The following is a 17,886-nucleotide window of genomic DNA, read 5'->3' as shown; positions in this document are numbered from 1 at the left end:
AAGACTGGGACTACTCCATCTCAAGTCTGGCTGACCACAAAGCATCAAAGGACACAGCCTTGGAGTACAAGTCACAAATCACAAATCTGGGGCCTGTCATCTTCCTAATTCTCTTGCATAAAAAAAGTACATGCCTGCTGTCATGGCAACCATGGGGGCCACTTTTTATAAGACAGTTACATTTTTCTGGAGGGGAAAAGGGAACTCCCTCCCACTCAAGGAACCTAAGCTCATGATTGATTTTGCTCCAAGACGATTTTCTTAAATAGGAGGATCTATTTTTTTGGAAGAATATAAGCAGTTGTACTACAATGGTGACATGAAATGGAGACACAGTACAGTCACCCCAGCCTGTCGGCAGTGCCTCTGACGTCAGGCTGCAGGGTGGGTGCCTTTGAGGGCAGTGGGAAGGGATGGTCTACATCAAAAGGAATTTGAAAGACGGGCCTTCCCGGAAGACAGCTCTGTAACAGTGTGGGGATAACAGCCTACAAGATAGCTATGGGTCTCTCTGTCACTCTCTGTCTCTCTCTCACACACACATACACACGAGTTCTTTCTCTTTCTAACACACAGCTTTCCTACTGGAAACCTAGTGTGTTATTTTACTACTATTATTTTGGGAAATGCACCTCCATTTCTAATAGCCCATTCAGAAATGGCTTTATAATTCGAAGCAGGGACGGCCTGGGAGAATAAACAGGAAGAGGCCTGGAGGGTAGTGATGGGGGGTGGCCTTTCTGGAAGCATACGGGAAGCAGTTCTGTCTCCCAAAGGCGAGGGAGGTGAGAAGGGGGGCAGCTCACCTGATCAAGGAGCATCACTGATGATTTGATGATCTCTCTCCATTTCTGGAGCTCAGTATCGTGGTACTTTTGTTGGGACTCTAAAAGCTGGGCCCATTCTGTCTGAGACTGGGGTAACCTGTGGGGCAGAAGAAGGGGCACCCCAGCAGCTGGAGTTATGCTCAGCGGACTGTCTTGTGCTCCCAGACCCCTAAAGGACAGAGAGTCACATCAGAGTGCTGTGTCCTCTGCCCACTGCCCCCTCGGTCCCCTGGGCCCCACATCAGACGTGGTCTGACCCCCCCAAGGTGCTCCCCTGGACAAGGGCAGTGGGGCAATCCCAAGGAGACTGGGAGGCAGGAGCCAGGGCACAGCACTGGGAAGGGGCAGACGTGGGGACAATGGGATGAGGCCAGGATTACCTTTCTTGGAGCCTCAGACCCTGCCAGGCAGTGAGAGTCTGGGTGGTGTATTCCAGCATCCAGAGCTTGTAGAAGAGCATCATGTTAAGGACGACCAGCAGCACCAGACTAAGAGGGAGACACGAAGGGGAGAGCAACACAATGAGATGGACTCTGAGCCAGGGATCTCCCTGCCCCCAAGTCTGCCGTCCCTGACCGCCGGGCCATCGAAAGCAGTGCAGTGGGTGAGTGGGTGAGCAGGAGGGATGCAGTGAGGGGTGAGAGAGAGAAGCATCTAATCTGCAGGGCCAGGACACAGCCAGAGAGCCAGGGTGAGCGAGCGAGTTGGGGTGAAAGCAGGGAGGCATTGGGAAGGAGAGACATACATTTACCCAGGGTCTGGGTGCCTGGGAGAAGAGAGGTAAGGTGGAAGGGGAAAAAGGAGTAATCATAGAGCCAGTACCTGAAACAGATCCTAATGGAGCAGGAGAGAAAAATGGGGAAGAGACAGAGATTAGAAACAGACGAGTGAGGGGAAGCGGAAAACTGCACTTGACCTGAGCCAGAGAGCAAGTGCGCATGTGTACAAGGAAGAAATACTGGAAGCAAAGCCACAGTGAGGAGACGCAGGGTGAAAGGGGCAAGAGAAAGCCACTGTATTTGGCCCTCCGTGTCCCTGGTGTCCACATACTCAGCCAACTGTGGATCGAAAGTGTTTGGGCAAACAGGACTGTATCTGTACTGAATGAACATACCCAGACTTTTATTTCCTTGTCATTACTCCTTATACAACATAGCATAACATCTATTTGCATAATGTTTCTGTTAGATTAGGTATTATAAGTAACCTATAGAAGGTTTGAAGTATATGAGAGGATATATATATGGGTTATACGCAAATACTATGCCAGTTTTATCAGGGGCTTGAGCGTTGGTGGATTTTGGTATCCATGGATACTGAGGGATGACTATTTCATGGGTGCTAAATTGAGAAGGAATTCGTCCTATCAACCCAGCTTTAGAACAAACTGAATGGTCAAAGTGAAGAAGAATTATGGTGGGATCCCCCAGCTCTGCCCCGATGCCTCACAGAGGTTAGCAGACCTCCAAAAGGCTAAAGTGTCCCCTCCCTGCACCTGCTACCATCCAGCAGGTGGCTGGATAAATAGTTCAGGTGGCCCAGAGTCCAGACCCAAACTGGAGAGCGACAAGAAGGAGGCAAAGAGGATGCAGGCGCTGGAGGACCCAGTGGGGAACAGAGAGCTGCAGGGAGGCTGTGGAAATGCTCTTCTCTCAGCCTCGGTGGCTGCCTGAAGATTCCTCCACGACGGAGCTCCTGGGTGGAGAGGTGGAGACACGGGCAGAGAGGCTCCAGAGACGCACCAGTGGGTGTAAATCCCGGCTCAGCACTCAGACTTCTCAGCTTCTGATCAATCTCCCAGCTTCTCTAAAAGTCAGCTTTCCTCACCAAGGGACAACAATCGCTGCCCTACTGGAGACGCCATGGGGGTTAAAGGGAGGTCCAGAGCACTTCAAAAAGTGCATGGAAACCGAATCTTGAAAAATCTCTGCAAGCATCTCAAAAATTTCTGCACCCAAATACTGATTTTGTAATCGCATTTCTCCAGCCACTTTTTGAGGTGCTGGTGTACATAAAACACCCTGGGCCTCCCCCAAGGGGTGGTTCTGACCATGAGAGGTGAAGAAGCAGATACTCAGGAAAAAAGATGGAAACAGTGGGCAGATAAAACAAACAGGTAGAAAAAAGACAAGCCACGGAAGACAGGCTTACACTAGGCCTTGCACTTTTCAAAGTGCCTGCGTGAGAGTGGTACTGGGTTTCTCATCCATGTTTTGGGCTCTAAGGAAGGTAGTCTTTCTTTTTTTATTTTTTAATTTTTTTTGACGGGCAGAGTGGATAGTGAGAGAGAGAGACAGAGAGAAAGGTCTTCCTTTGCCGTTCGTTCACCCTCCAATGGCCGCCGCGGCTGGTGCGCTGCGGCCGGCGCACCGCGCTGATCCGATGGCAGGAGCCAGGTACTTATCCTGGTCTCCCATGGGGTGCAGGGCCCAAGCACCTGGGCCATCCTCCACTGCACTCTCTGGCCACAGCAGAGAGCTGGCCTGGAAGAGGGGCAACCAGGACTAGAACCCAGTGCCCCGACCGGGACTAGAACCCGGTATGCTGGCGCCGCAAGGCAGAGGATTAGCCTAGTGAGCCGCGGCGCCGGCTGGAAGGTAGTCTTTCTTAAGCTTGCAGCTGCAAATCCCTGGGGCGACTCAGCTGTTTGGCAGAACTTGTAATTCTGTGCTGAATTTCAGTGACTAAAGGTTCCACCGCATCAGCACATACAGGACGCACTGCACTCCCACCTCCACAGCGTGCTGCACACCATCGTAGTGCCTGTGCTGGGTTTGTGTCTGAGATCTCATCTGTGCCAACTGAAGGTCAAGGGGCACCCCGGGGAATCTGAGTGAAGGCTCCACTGTGGTCTAAACAAAGAGGGGTAGGAGGCTGAGTCACTGCACGGCAGATATATGGTGGCGGGAGCCTGCCAGACAACAGGGCCAGATGGGTCACACCAGTCTCTTGCTCATGCAGGCTATTGGCACACCCTCGGCACAGATCCTGTTGTATGGAACTTAGAGGTCTGAATTCACTGAGGCTCTAGTTTTCAATTTACCAAAATCCATTAAATAGAACAGTGGCATGAATTACACTGAGCTGATGTTGCTTAACGTGAATTTTCTGTGTTACAGGGGTCTTTGTATTTAATTTTGTCATAATAACTTGGCTTCTTGTGCTGAGGTCAGAAAGACTTTGCATCTATTTTACTTTGGGTCTTATTCCTACATGGGGTCCCCGGAGGTCATCCTTGGCCCAGTCTCATCACACTCTACACTCTCCAGGGATGGGTAGTCTCCTTCACACCCGTGGCACTAGTGCTACAGATAATTAATCCATGACTAAAGCCCACGCTTGTCTCCTAAATGCCAGGTCCACATGGACAAACAGGTGTGACCTGCTCCGAGATCACCCGTGACACAGCCAGGGCTGACAGCCTTCTCTGACAACTTCTGCTGAATTCCACACTCCTGCTCATGACACACCATCGACGGTCCCTCGAATCAGAAGCCCACCTTCCCTGGCTTCACTTAACTACATACTGACCATATCCTACCCTTCCAAGATCAGCGGCAGTCCCTCCACCCAGTCTCCTCCACTGTCGCTAGATCGCTGCAGTGCGGAGCCACCGATGTCCCTGCTCCAGTCTTTTCTTATCCAATCCATTCCCCATATGGCCAGCAGAGTGACTTTGTATTTTAAAGCAAATCTGTCACTCCTGGCTTCCTTAGGTTCCTGTGCCCACCACATCTGGGCAGCTGCCATGCCTTCCTCCACCCAAGCCTACTCCTACAATCTCACAGCACACTGTATCCAAAAAAAGGGGCTGAAGCAAGCAGAAGAGCTGTTCTTAGTGGTCCCATCTGCTTCCTCCTCAAAATGGTTCAGGAAGGTCCTGGGCAGGAGACAGCATGGACTTGCATTTCAAAGAGCAAGCTGTGGGGCCGGTGCTGTGGCGTAGCAGGTAAAGCCTCCACCTGCAGCACTGGCATCCCATATGGGCACAGGTTTGAGTCCTGGCTGCACCATTTCTGATCCAGCTCTCTGCTATGGCCTGGGAAAGCTTGGGCCCCTGCACCCATGTGGGAGACCTGGAATAATCTCCTGGCTCCTGGCTTTAGATGGGCACAGCTCCAGCCACTGATGCCATTTAGGGAGTGAACCAGCAGAAGAGGACCTTTCTCTCTGACTCTCCCTCTCACTATCTTTAACTCTACCTCTCAAATAAATAAATAAAATCTTTTTTTTTTTTTTTTAAAGAACAAGCTGTGTTTTCCTACCTTACGCCTTTGTTTCCTCTCTCCCTAGCCCAGCATCTTTCTATGAAAGTTATGGAGAGACAGGCACTGTGGTGTAACAGGTTAAGCCACCACCTGCAGTACCAGCATCCCATATGGGCACTGGTTCAAGCCCCAGCTGCTCCACTTCTGATCCAGCTCCCTGCTAATGTGCCTGAGAAAGCAGCAGAGGATGGCACAAGTGCTTGAGCCCCTGCACCCATGTGGGAGACCTGAAAGAAGCTTTTGGCTCCTGGCTTCAGCCTGGGCCAGCGCTGGCTGTTGCAGCCATTAGGGGAATGAACCTGTGGATAACAGAAGATCCTCTCTCTCGCTCGGCTCTCCCTGTCTCTGTGACTCTGCCTTTCAAATAAAAAAAATCTTAGGGGAAAAAAAGAATGTTATGGAGACTGCTGTGTATAATATTAGGGCAATTATCAACTGTCTACATGAGACGCAGCCCTATAATGTACTCCTTGATTTGTCTCCCTGTCATCCCAAAGTGCAGGCTCCATGAGTGCACGGTCCTCGTGCCTGGCAGGGAGGACACCACGGTCTCTCACAATAGAACAGCTGAGCTGACTCCTGAAATGCTCTGTGGCATTTCTATGTTAGCATTTATCCAACCGTGTGGGAACTGTGCATGTGCTGTCTGTCTCATCCATTTGAGTTCGAAGGGCATACATATAGCCTGAAGCGTTTTCTTCTGAAGCCCTAGCATATGCTAAATGTTGAAGAAAACAGAGAAAAAGAAGCAAAGAGAAAAGAAAAGACAGAATGACCAATCCAGACAGAGAATATCAGAAGACCAGAGGACAGAGAAAAAAAAAAAAAACAAAGAGTAGGGATACTCGTATGTTTTGAGAGATGGGGGATGAAGCACCAGGCAGAAAGAGGAAGGTGGGGTGGGGGGCAGGGTCGGAGGAGAGCTTAGAGTCCCTTACACACAGCTGATAACCAGCAGCAGCTTGGACACGCTCTGCAGGTGGAAGCCATTGGGAGTGTCCTCGGGGATATGCCGAGTCTGCGTGGAACCTGCGTGAGAACAAAGAGGCTGTCACCAGCATAACCCACAAGTTCCCCAGCTGCCAACATGAACGGCAGGAAATGACAGAGAACTGGCCATGGTGCTGCCATGGCAACCACATGATAGGCATCTCCGCCCCCCATCCACACGATAAGCTTCTCAAGGGCAAGGTCATGGCTTGGGTTGGGCGATCCCTGAACAAATGAGACAATCAACAGATCTAAGCAGCTAGCACATACAGGTGTGGGAAGCAACACGGGGCCAGGACTATAACCAGCACAGCTTCCAGCTCTGGCTGCAACCGTAATCAGCTACCTGTGAGCTCTGGTTGAGGGGGTGGAAGAGGAACACGGAAGACTGGTTCTCTCGTCCTCTTCTGCCTCCTCCCCTCTCCCCGTCAGCTCCCCACAGGGATGTGTAGAGCACAGTTTAAAAACCAATGCACACAGTGGTCTAAAGCCCAAGGTTTCCAGGCTTGAGCAAGAACCCAAGTGTGTGAACGACTGGCTGGGAAGAGGAAGACACATAACGGGAGAGGGCAGACCCCTGCACCCATGGGGGTCAAGTGAGGGGTGCCCTGGACTCCCTGATCTTTGTGTTATGTCCTCTCGGCAAACAGCCCCAACCCCCGCCACCCATCCCCGCCTGGCACACACCTGCCACGTGCTTGATCCTGTGGCCCACATCTTCATCAGTGGGCGTGGTGACGGGGCTCATCACCTCTTCCAGGTGAGGCACCCGCAGGTGGGCGTGGGGACGCTTCCTCCTCCGCACTGTCGGCGGCTTGCTGGCTTTCTCTTTGGGAGACTGTCTGTGCATCTCAGCCAGGTAGGTGCTCTCCGTTTTGGTCAGTTCGCTCTCTGCCAAGGACCACAGGGCTACATCAGAAGCCATCCTCCCATTCCTTCAACCCAAAGGACTGTCTTCTAGAAGAAACTCTTTAGGGGAGCCTTGTTCCCATACAGTACCCTGGGAAGTTGGGCAGGGGGGCAGAGGACACTCAGGGATGCTCAGGAGCTTCAGGGAGTACTTCTGGGACCTAGCCCCACCGAAACCCCCTCCTCTGGGATGTTTAACACTGGGCAAGGCTCCATGGTCCCAACATCTGCATCCCTGTGCATACAAGTGGACGTATCATTCACTTCCTAAGTAGATGCATTAAGAGACTATTTGCCAAGCCTTCTCAGAACAGAGTTAGCACCAGTATTGCAAGAGCTGTGGCTCATTTTGTTTGGGAGGAAGGTATCACACAGGTGGCTTAATGGTCTCATAAAAATTACAGGTAAAAATGGTCTCATAAAAATTACATGTCCACAAAAATGCCAAATTTGATCTCCATTTTTGGAGTAGATTTAGGGATCCCATAAAACCCCTTCACTGTGTCAATCTGAACCCTGATTCTCTGTCTCCCTTCCCCCAAGCGGTGGCAGCTACACAGCTCAGCAGCAACGACCGTGGCACCTACCTAAATGGCGAAAGTAGTCCTCCAGCCCACTCCAGAAGTTCTTCTCGATGAAGGTTTTCACCAAGCCCCAGGGCTGTTTTCGGTAGCGCAGCTCTGTGGAGACCCTGAAGAGCAAGCCAGAAATAAGATCGGTCACTCCTGGGTGGGCTCTCCTCTGCTGGCAAAAGGGAAGTTCAGGTTCAAGGCCAAAGGAGCTTCACACGGTACCATCCTTTCCAAAACGTTATCTGCTCTCCCTGATCACACTCCTGAGGATGGTGGAGCTATCGGGTTTATCCCCACCTTACAGATGACAAAACTGAGGTTTAGCTATTTAAAGAAAACAAAAGCTGCTGACTCCAAGCACAGAATTCTTTCATGACCTCATACCGCACCTCCCAGTGGGTGGACGTCCAGTCAGGCAAGGGAAGGCCCAGACTGGGGTTCAAGCCCTCTACTTCCAAGACAGGCTCTGGGGTTTCATCACTCCCCACAAAGAGTAACTTCAGCCACCTGCGCTGGCTCCTGCCACTGCCCTGCCCTCAAGACCTGGTCAGCTCTGCTCCAGGTACTGTCTCCTCCCAATCACTGCTCACCCCACTGCCCCTCTTTCCTGCGGTATCGGCTCCATCCCTTCCCTTCCCTTCTCTTCCCTTCCTCCACCCTGGCCTCCTCCTTGGGTGCACGTGCACCTGCCAATACTCTCCTTGTTTATGCTCTGCAGGTTAAGGCTGTCTGCCCAGCCTCTCCTCCATCCACCAGAATGCTACCTGTACCCATGGCCTGCTGGTAGAAGGCCTTCACTTGCACCCCTCCCCTCCCCTGTGACCCAGCTGTTTACTGGATTGAGGGGAGACACTGCCCCGTAAAGGTCTATCAGAGGTCAATCAGCAGCTACCTCTGAGACTGCACAGAAGACACACAACTTCAACAGTCTGTGTGGAACCTGGGATTAGGAAACCTGGACACTGGGGGAAAGGACAGTAGGAACAGGCGAGAGAGCAGAGGAGGAAGGGAAATAAAAGGAAGGAGGAAGAGAAGGCAGGTGGAGGAGCACAGAAAGCAGCACAGAACCCCCACCCACTCCCCAAGAAAAACTAACAAGGAGATGAGAAAGACGCAGGCTGGACCGAGGGGCTGGCATTAGATACTCCCGAGTCCCAAGAGACCTCTGCGTAACCTTTGGCTAAGCTTCTAATTCTATCTGAACTGCAGGAACGAATTTCTGCCCCTTATAACCAAAATAACTTGCTCTAAGATACAGGTATGTTGCAATGGAGTACATCTTGTCTTTTCAGTTAGGCTAGAAGCTCTTCAAATGTCAGTCTAGATTTCTTCACTTTTATTTCTTTTAAATATTTTTTAAAAATTTGTTTTATTTAAAAGGCAGAGTTACAGAGAAAAAGGGAGAAAGAGACGAGACAGAGAGAGCAAGAGATCTTCCATTCATGGTTTATTCTCCAAATGGCTGCAGTGGCCTGGACTGGGCCAGAACAAAGCCAGAAGCCTGGAACTCCATTCAGTTCTCCCATGTGTGTGCAGGGGCCCAAGCAATGGTGCCATCTCTGGATGCTTTCCCAGGCCCATTAGCAGAGAGCTGGATTGGAAGCGGAATAGCCAGGACTCGAACCAGTGCCCACATGGGATGCCTGTGTCGCAGGTGGTGGCTCTACTGCTACACTGCAACACCAGCCCCTGTCTTCCTTTCAATGCACACCACAGTGCACAGAACTAATTATTCATTCTGTCCTCATCTTCTAGACTGTGACAAGGGCAGGTCCTGCCGCTGCATGCTGAGAACCAGGTGGAGAATGGAATGGGACTCCTGTCCTCCAGGAGCTTGCTGGCTAACAGGGGAGATGAACAGGAAGTCACAACGCACAGCAGAGAGAACGCAGGACTGCAGTTGGCCCTCCGTACCTGATGAATTCAATCCTTACTCATTACTCAATAAGAAAGTTGTGTCTGCACTGAACATGTACAGACATGATTTTCTTGTCATTATTCCCTAAACAATACAAGATAAAAAGTATATATGCGGGGGCCGGTGCTGTGGCGTAGCGGGTAAAGCCGCCACCTACAGTGCCGGCATCTCATATGGGCGCTGGTTCGAGACTCGGCTGCTCCACTTCTGATCCAGATCTCTGCTATGGCCTGGGAAAGCAGCAGAAGATGACCCAAGTCCTTGGGCCCCTGCACCCACGTGGGAGAACCGGGGGAAGCTCCCGGCTCCTGGCTTTGGATCGACACAGCTCCAGCGGTTGCGGCCAGTTGGGGAGTGAACCAGCGGATGGAAGACCTCTCTCTTTCTGGGTAACTCTGACTTTCAAATAAATAAATAAAAGAAATATATATGCAGCAGGCACTGCATCACAGCAGACTAAGCCACTGCTTGGGATGCCTGCAACCTATACTGGCATGCCTGGGTTCCAGCCCTCACTCCTGTGCTTCTGATCCAGCTTCCTTTTTACATATGCCGGGAGGCAGATGATGGCCCAAGTATTTGGGTTTCTGTCACCCATGTGGGATACACAGATGGAGGTCCTGGTCCTGGCTTTGGCCTGGCCTAGCTCTGGCTACTGTGGGCATTTGAGGAATGAGCCAGTGGGTGAGAGATCCCAGTATGTCTCTCTGTGGCTCTCTCCCTCCTTCTGTCACTTTGTGTTTCAAATAAAATTGAACCTTTATTTTAAAAAAAGGAACTATTTACATTGTATTAGGTATTATAAGTAATCTAGAGATGGTTTAAAGTTTATGGGAGGGGCTGGTGCTGTGGGTTAAGGCCCCAGCCTGCAGTGCCGGCATCCTACATGGGCACCGGTTCAGGTCCTGGCTGCTCCATTTCCAATCCAGCTCTCTTCTGCTAGGGCCTGGGAAAGCAGTAGAAGACGACCCAACTCCTTGGGCCCCTGCACCCACGTGGAAGATCTGGAAGAAGCTCCTGGCTCCTGATCAGCTCAGCTCTGGCCGTTGTGGTCATTTGGGGAGTGAACCAGCAAAATGGAAGAGTTCTCTCTCTCTCTCTCTCTGGCTCTGGCTCTGTCTCTCTCTGTGATTCTTTCAAATAGATTAAAAATAAATCTAAATAAATAAAGTTTACGGGAGAATGTGTGTGGGTCAAATGCAAACAGTGCATAAATAAGCAATTTGAGCAATGGTAGGTTTTGGTATGCACAGGGATCCTGGATCAGCCCCTCATGTATACAAACACATGACTACTTATGAGGGATGTGACTCGGCAAAGTTAATTAGCTTACATGAACCTCCGTTTTCTCTTCTGAAAAAATGAGGATAAACCCATCTCCCGGGAGCATTGCAAACATTCCAGAGATGCAGGTGAGGCACCTACACAGACTTTATAAGTCAGACAGTCCATAAACGTCTCCCTGAGAAGGCGGACAGAGTGGTAACAGGTGCACATGGAAGAGACAGTGATCAGCTCCATCAGGACAGGGAGGTGGCAGAATACAGAATGCGTCAGCAAGCAAAGGCACCCAACCAGCTCCCTGCTAAAGCACCTGGGAAAGCAGAAGATGCCAAGTGCGTGGGCCCCTGCACCCACACGGGAGACCAGCAAGAAGCTCCTGGCTTCGGATCAGTTCAGCCCCGGCCATTGTGGTCATGTGGGGAGTAAACCAGCAGATGGATGAATTCTTTCCCTGTCTCTCCCTCTCTCTATCTGTAACTCTGCCTCTCAAATAAACAAATCTTTAAAAGAAAAAAAAAGTTAAAAAATAAAAGAGCAAAGGGGTGCTCCCCTCCATAAGGACCCCGATCCATCCCCTCAGGCCCCCCATGCTCTGTACCGAAGCCGGCTCTTGTTGCGAGCCACACGGGTGAGTGTGTAGCGGTTGATGGTGTAGAAGTAGTCGTGGTACGGTACATCATGGGTGAGGACTTCGGCGTCGATCACGTAACATTCGCTCTCCTGGCTCGCCTTGTACATGGTCTGTGCAGGGGAAGAATGAAGCTGAAGCCATGCCCAGTGGAAGTCCTCCAGCTCCCCATCCCACCCCATGACTTCTGGCTTCTGGACAAAGACCCAGCAGGACCACTGCAAACGGTAGCATCTCAGCAAGCAAGACGCTAGTCTCTGCTCTACACACCTGCACTGGAAACGCCTTCCTGACCTCTGTCCTCCAGTGCACACGAGTCTCCCCCAGCTCACCTGGGTCTCCCTGACCGTGGCAGTTTTGGGAGCCAGAGGGTTGGTAAGGGTGATGGTGTAAAGAATCACGCGACTCTGGTTTCCATTCTCTTCCTTCTTCCACGGATGGAAGATGATGTCTGCGGGCAGAGACGCACCCCAGAATGAGGGCAGGAAAGCGGCATCCCCAGCCCACATCTCAGTTTCCCCTCCAAGTGAACGTCCCTTCCCTGGGCTGGCCACATGGAAGCCAATGGGAGCCCGAGGACCAGGGGAGGAGGAGGCCTGGGAGGAGCGGGAGTTGAAGCAGAAAGAGGCTCATTGTAGCATGGCCAAAATTCTACAGACGGCTCCAGAATGCTGATTGTTCCTGGGCTGGGGCAGGAGGTCTCGGGGCCACCTACGGGGGTGCTGGCAACACTGGAGTTACTGTGGCAAGGGCCTAGGATTCCTTGGGAACAAGTTCTCTCCCCTAAGGCCTGACCTTCTTTGCACTCACCATGCCCTCTCCCAGCACAGGGGCTCCATGATGCCCCAGTGCTTTCCTCAATGCCCTTTCCCATAGCAGTGCTGCAGCCCCTCCCATGGGAATGGCAGTGTGGAGGGGACAGATGGCAGCACAGAGTGTCTAAGCGTGAACCCCGAGCACCCTGGGTTTGAATCCTAGCTCTGTCCCTTCGAGGGTGTATGACGGTGATCAAGTAGTGAGAGCTCAAGCTTCCTCATCAGCCCTGGGGAATCACACAGCCTGCATACAAGGCAGCTGGACACACTGAATGAGATCACAGACCCTGCTTGGCATGGAGTCGGTGCCTCCCTGTGAGTGGGCGTTGCTGTCTTTCATTAGGCACCAAGCCCTGAGAGAGTGGAGGCCAGGCAGGTGCCAGTTTGGTGCACAGCGGGGCAAGCGTGACACTGCACCGCTGGGGGACACACAAGACAGGCAGGACCCCAAGGGGGCTCCGGCACCTACCATGGCAAGAAGATGGGTGCCTGGGCCAGCAGGTGGCTTGGGAAAAAAAGGACCCATGGGACGGGGCAGGAAGGGAAACGGAAGGGAGCAAACCGGGGATCAGAGAGGGCAGGGCGGGGAGTCACTCCCACAGAACAGACCGGAAAAGCGTCTCTGCTCCATGAAGTCCCGCAGGAAGGGCGAGGTGGTGAAGAGGAGGTCATAGAGCTTGTCCACGCTGAAGTTGAAGACTTCGTTCACGTACTGCCGGCCACTCAGGTCCTCATAGAAGGCCTGGACCTCACCTGCACGGAGGACAGGGAATTAGACAGTGACAGCAGAGGGAGGAGTTCCGGGGACGCCCCTTGGACTGGTGTCTCATGGTCATGGGCATGGTGCCAGGAGACGGGGAGGCTGTGCAGCAGGGTAGCCGGCTCACGGCCTCCACTGTTCATCTTTGCTTCCGTCTCCATCCTTCCCTGCGGTGCAAGCGTCCACCCTAGTTAGCACCATGTCCTCTCATCCTATACAGAGCATTGGGAAGCGGGCACTGTTTGCTGTTATGCTTTCAAATGCTCCTAATTTAGTTGCTCTTAGACCAACATTCAAGCAACTGAGGACTTCCAAAGGATGAGTCATGGAGACTCTTTAGGGTACTACACTCGACACAAGTGACATTGGAACCCAAGGCACAGGTACGTTCAAGGGCCACTGTTTACAAAAGAGCTTCTGAGGCTGGTCCATGGTCCCCTACTGCACCAGGCCTGCTCTCCCTTCCCAAGGCAGCTTATTTCATCTGCGACTTCAGTCCCCACCCCTTCTTTTAGAAGCTTATGATTACAGCTTTATTACAGCACAAGAAGAGAAATCAGGATGAGTCAAAGGAAGAGGCACACAGAGCAAGGTGCGGCGGGTGGAGGGAGGGGTGCGGAGGGGTTCCCAGATAAAGCTGCCTGCTTTCTCAGGGATGCTGCACCTACTCGGAACATGATTTTGTGACCCTGTGCAGACCACTGCCAATCAGGCGACGGCATGCACTTGCAATGTTTTGCATTTTCTATCTGCTACAGAAGGGTGTGTCTAAGGGTACAGATGAGTTGGTAAAGCCTTAGTATTTCCCCCCCAGCCCCTGGCATCTCATGGTCCCTAATTACTGCATCTGCATGGGCCAGGGAGGCTGACATTTGTGGCATCATTAGATCCTGAGAAGGCCAAGGAAGAAATCAGGAGCAGCTGCCACAGTTAGTGCCTGGGCCTGGGCATTAAATAGTCACGGTGGGAGGGACAGTCACATCTCAGAGTATGCGTACAGCACCACTAGAATTGGGCAGCACACTGCCCATGCAGTCATTCACCCTGGATCCTGGACAGGGGTGGTCAAAACAACTGAAGGTTAGAAAGCCATCAGAGGTGACCCCTGGGACTGTCCACAGATGAGCCAGAAAGCACTCTGCATCCACTCACGAGTGAGAACCCACCATCATTTCAGTGCAGGAAAATTAACAACCAATTTCAGGAATATTGAGACTGTGGCTTCTCTCCAGGCCGTGTACAGAGCAGCATATTTCTGAGGGTGGTCCTAGCAGCTGACCCCATGTAGGAATGCAGTAAGAAGCTATCCTCTGCTGGTGCTGTGGCATAGGAGGTAAAGCCACCGCCTGCAGTGCCCGATTCCCAAACAGGTGCCAGTTCGAGACCCGGCAGCACCACTTCTGATCCAGCTCTCTTCTGTGGCCTGGGAAAGCAGTAGAAGATGGCCCAAGCACTTGGGCCCCTGCACCTATGTGGGAGACCTGGAGGAAGCTCCTGGCACAGCTCCAGCCATTGCAGCCATTTGGAGAGTGAACCAGTGGACAGAAGACCCCTCTCTCTGTCTCTTCCTCTGTCTGTAACTCTGCCTCTCAAATAAATAAATAAATAAATCTTAAAAAAAGAAAGAAAGAAAGAAAATGGAAGTAAAAGGTATATTTGTTTCAGTGCAAAAAATGTTAAAGTCAATTCAGTTTTTTTTTAACACACATTTTCCATGACCTTTTTGAAGTTCCCTATAAATGCACCATGTTTAAAAAAAAAATGATTTATTTATTTATTTAAAAGAGAGAGAGAGAGGGAAGAAGAGAGGGAGAGAGAGAGAGAGAATCAGCCTGGGCTGAAACCAGGAGCCAAAACCAGGAGCACAGTCTCCCACGTGGGTGCAGGGGCCCAAGCACTTGGGTCAGGTCATATTCTGCTACTTTTCCCAGGCCATTAGTAAGGAAGTGGATTGAAGTGGAGCAGCCAGGACACGAACCAGTGTCCATATGAACACTGGCATCGCAGGCAATGGCTTTACCCACTACACCACAACGCTGGCCCTGAAATGCACCATTTATTCCAAAAGCTCTTTTAGCCACCCTCCCACCAGGAACCTAGAGACTAACTCCAGTCCCCACAGAGCCACCTGAGCCATTTTCAAACACTCACCTTCATCATGAGTGTCAGAAGAGTCGCTGAGCTCGGTGGGGATGTCTTCATTGTCGTTGAAGTCCAGTGACGGGGAGTTCACAGGTGCAATGATCTCCATCTTATCCCCTATGATGTTGTCAATGGCGAGCTCCTTCTCCAGGGACCCGTCGCCCTCCAGCACCTCCTCCTCCAAGGGCAGGCCATCAAACTGCGGTGAAGACAGAGCAGTCACCCACCAGGAGCAAAGTGCTCAGGGCAGTTAGAGCCCTGGCCGTGGAGGGCCTCCCATTCACAGCTCAGCTGCTGGGGAACTGGGCTGGAGCCATGTTCTGGGGGCTCCCCCAGGCCTGCCTGGAAGACGGGTGAACACAGCACAAGCTGGGCTCGCTACTCGAATGCCACACCAAACCAGATGGGGACAGAGCCAGCACTGCCGGCCCTGGGCCCTTCCTGAGCCATATTCATTCTCCCAATAGCCCTGGAAGGATCAATACAATTCTTTACACCTGAACAATAACCTCAGAGGCAGAAAATGAACAGAAAATGAACACTGAAACTGAGAGTCAAATGAATGTTTTCCTTCTAACCCCAGCTGATCTGACCCTTAAACCACTGGAACGCTAAGCTTTCTTTTCTAGAAGTTCCCACTCCTTCCACCTGCCAGCACGCACCCAAGCCTCGTTCATCAAAATTCTTTCTCCTATCAAAATTCCCAAGAACAAAGTTCCTGTTACACTTCGCTATGGTGTCCACAATGTCTAGCACAGCGGGAAACCAAACCACAGTGTGTACACTGGGACTCCATTGATAAATATTAATCAAATGAGTGAACAATGAACAGTTGTACAGTTCTATCTCTACGCATGACTTCAACTTCAGATAAAGACAGTGCAAAAACAAAAATGACCTGCAATAGTTCTCCACGGGAAAGGACTGATCCAGGGCACTCCACCAAGAACAAAACGAACACATGCACTGGGAATGGTTTCCATCTGCTCAGAAGTCAAGTCCAGATAAAACTAGAACCCAGGCTATACCATTAGAATATGAAGAGCCCATCCACTCTACAACACCACCTTAATAAACCAACCACAGCACAACCACCCTCCCCACTGCTGCTCGCCAAGGTGGATCCCTGTGGCATTAACAAAGCTACAAGACACTGGCCCATGGGTGCAAGGACCAAGGGCCGACCGCCCGTACCGAGACGGGGGCTTCGCTGCTCCCTGTGGACGTCAGAGTGCTGTTGGTGATGGACTTCTTGGGCAGCTGAGGACTTGCATCGGGCTTGGTCTCTATGCTGCTTTTGGATGAGCTGTCATTCACTTCATTCTCTTCCACGGGGATCTCTTCACAGTAGCTGAGAGAAGACAACAATGAGCCCATGTTAGCCTCAGCGGCCATGATCATCGACTGCTCCAAGAACCTCAGATCTGCCAGTCCATCCAAAGCTCTGGGCTTTTCTGCTTCTTCGCTGCGTGTGTGTCCCTCCCCTAAGCAAAAATCCACCTCCACTGCTCTCCTCAAACTTCATTCCCATCTCACCTCACCCCTCCCAGCCCCCATGTAACACTTCTGGCTTCCCTAACTACGATAGCTGTTTGTGTTAAGCTATTTTGTTCCATTGGTGCCCGGCCCATCCCAACTACTTGAAACAAATATCTGGGTTCTGAGCATAATTTCATTTCCCACACAACGGCTAAGACAGGACTCTGGGCACCAGTGCTTCCACAGTGCCCAGTATCTAAATCCTAAGTAGTAAACTTCTCTAAACCTAAAAGGAAACCTCCTTGAGAAGAAGGTGATGTCCTTCTAAGGACATTTCAGGGACACCTCTGCAGCCTCCCCAGGCTGAGGAGTCATCACCATTCCAGTCACCACTGGCACCAACATCTGGCCTATGCTCGGTGACTCTGGGTATATAACAGGCATTATAGCAATCACCAAGTGGGCACTCACGGGGTTAGCTGATACCACTATTAAATACTGATGTTTGCACCTGAGCCTAGGTCTAAGTACTACAAGTTCAATGCCTTTTCCCTGCCTTCTGTTTCTCTAAGCCTCTTACACCATAGCCCAGTCTCCAGCTGCCTTCTACACCTCACAAACGCTTTGTGTCAGTAGAGTGTGGCCCCTGTCTTCCTATCAACAGCATGTGACACAGTGGCACTCCCCTCTCCTTAAGTCCTTTTCCTTGGCTTCCAGGATATAAAGTGCCCCCTAGTGTTCCCCCTACTTCCTTGGATATTCTTCCAAGATCTCTTTTGCTGCTGCTTCCTTTTGTCAAGTGCTCTCAGGCCTAGTCCTTGAACTACATTTTATGTTCATTTGGTTAGTGGAGGGTTCAGCCAATCTCAGGGCGATCCATCGATAACTGCAGAGTGTACGGCCCTGGCCCAGACGTCCCCCTGAACTCTACACTCACCCCCCAACACCTGCTTAGGCGCTCCACATGTCAGAGAGCATATCAGACTCAACCTGCCTAAAATCAGCCTCGTGACCTTCCCCCAAATATGTGCTCTGCCCACAATGTTGTCCATCTCTATTTGGAACAACCTCATCTATGCAGAAGATAAAACCAATCCAAAAAATCCCACCTATGGTTCCTTTTTAATCCATCAGCAAATGTATCAAAATAGACTCAGGAACAGATCACTTATCACCGGTTCCGCAGCCACCCTCCTGGTCCAAACCACCATTGCCACTCATTCAAATCATCTAAATTATTTAACAGCCTCTTTGTCTCCCTCTGCTTCCACCCATGCTCCCGCCCGCCTCTTCA

At 51.4% G+C, this 17,886-nt stretch overlaps 1 protein-coding gene across 30 annotated transcripts in view; it reads right to left on the bottom strand.

The window, feature by feature from the left end:
- The window catches only part of GRAMD1B (GRAM domain containing 1B), a 274,580-nt gene that overhangs the window by 6,634 nt on the left and 250,060 nt on the right, over positions 1-17,886 (bottom strand). For 20 of the 30 annotated variants that reach the window (XM_089334956.1, XM_089334918.1, XM_089334923.1 and 17 more), the window contains 10 exons: positions 16,308-16,464; positions 15,123-15,312; positions 12,821-12,964; positions 11,729-11,847; positions 11,367-11,509; positions 7,582-7,685; positions 6,773-6,976; positions 6,034-6,124; positions 1,208-1,315; positions 807-996 (listed from right to left, as the gene is read on the bottom strand). In XM_089334956.1, coding sequence (XP_089191082.1) covers positions 807-996; positions 1,208-1,315; positions 6,034-6,124; positions 6,773-6,976; positions 7,582-7,685; positions 11,367-11,509; positions 11,729-11,847; positions 12,821-12,964; positions 15,123-15,312; positions 16,308-16,464 — 1,450 coding nt within the window. The remainder of the gene's footprint in view (positions 1-806; positions 997-1,207; positions 1,316-6,033; positions 6,125-6,772; positions 6,977-7,581; positions 7,686-11,366; positions 11,510-11,728; positions 11,848-12,820; positions 12,965-15,122; positions 15,313-16,307; positions 16,465-17,886) is intronic. The other 10 variants (XM_070047592.2, XM_051819265.3, XM_089334980.1 and 7 more) reach the window with 1 other exon arrangement.

The sequence above is a fragment of the Oryctolagus cuniculus genome, chromosome 1 (assembly GCF_051225735.1).
Source record: "Oryctolagus cuniculus isolate XC-2025 breed Fujian yellow rabbit chromosome 1, ASM5122573v1, whole genome shotgun sequence".
Taxonomy (NCBI): Eukaryota; Metazoa; Chordata; class Mammalia; order Lagomorpha; family Leporidae; genus Oryctolagus; species Oryctolagus cuniculus.
The sequence above is the reverse complement of the archived record's forward strand: the minus strand, read 5'-3'. Positions and strand labels throughout refer to the sequence as shown.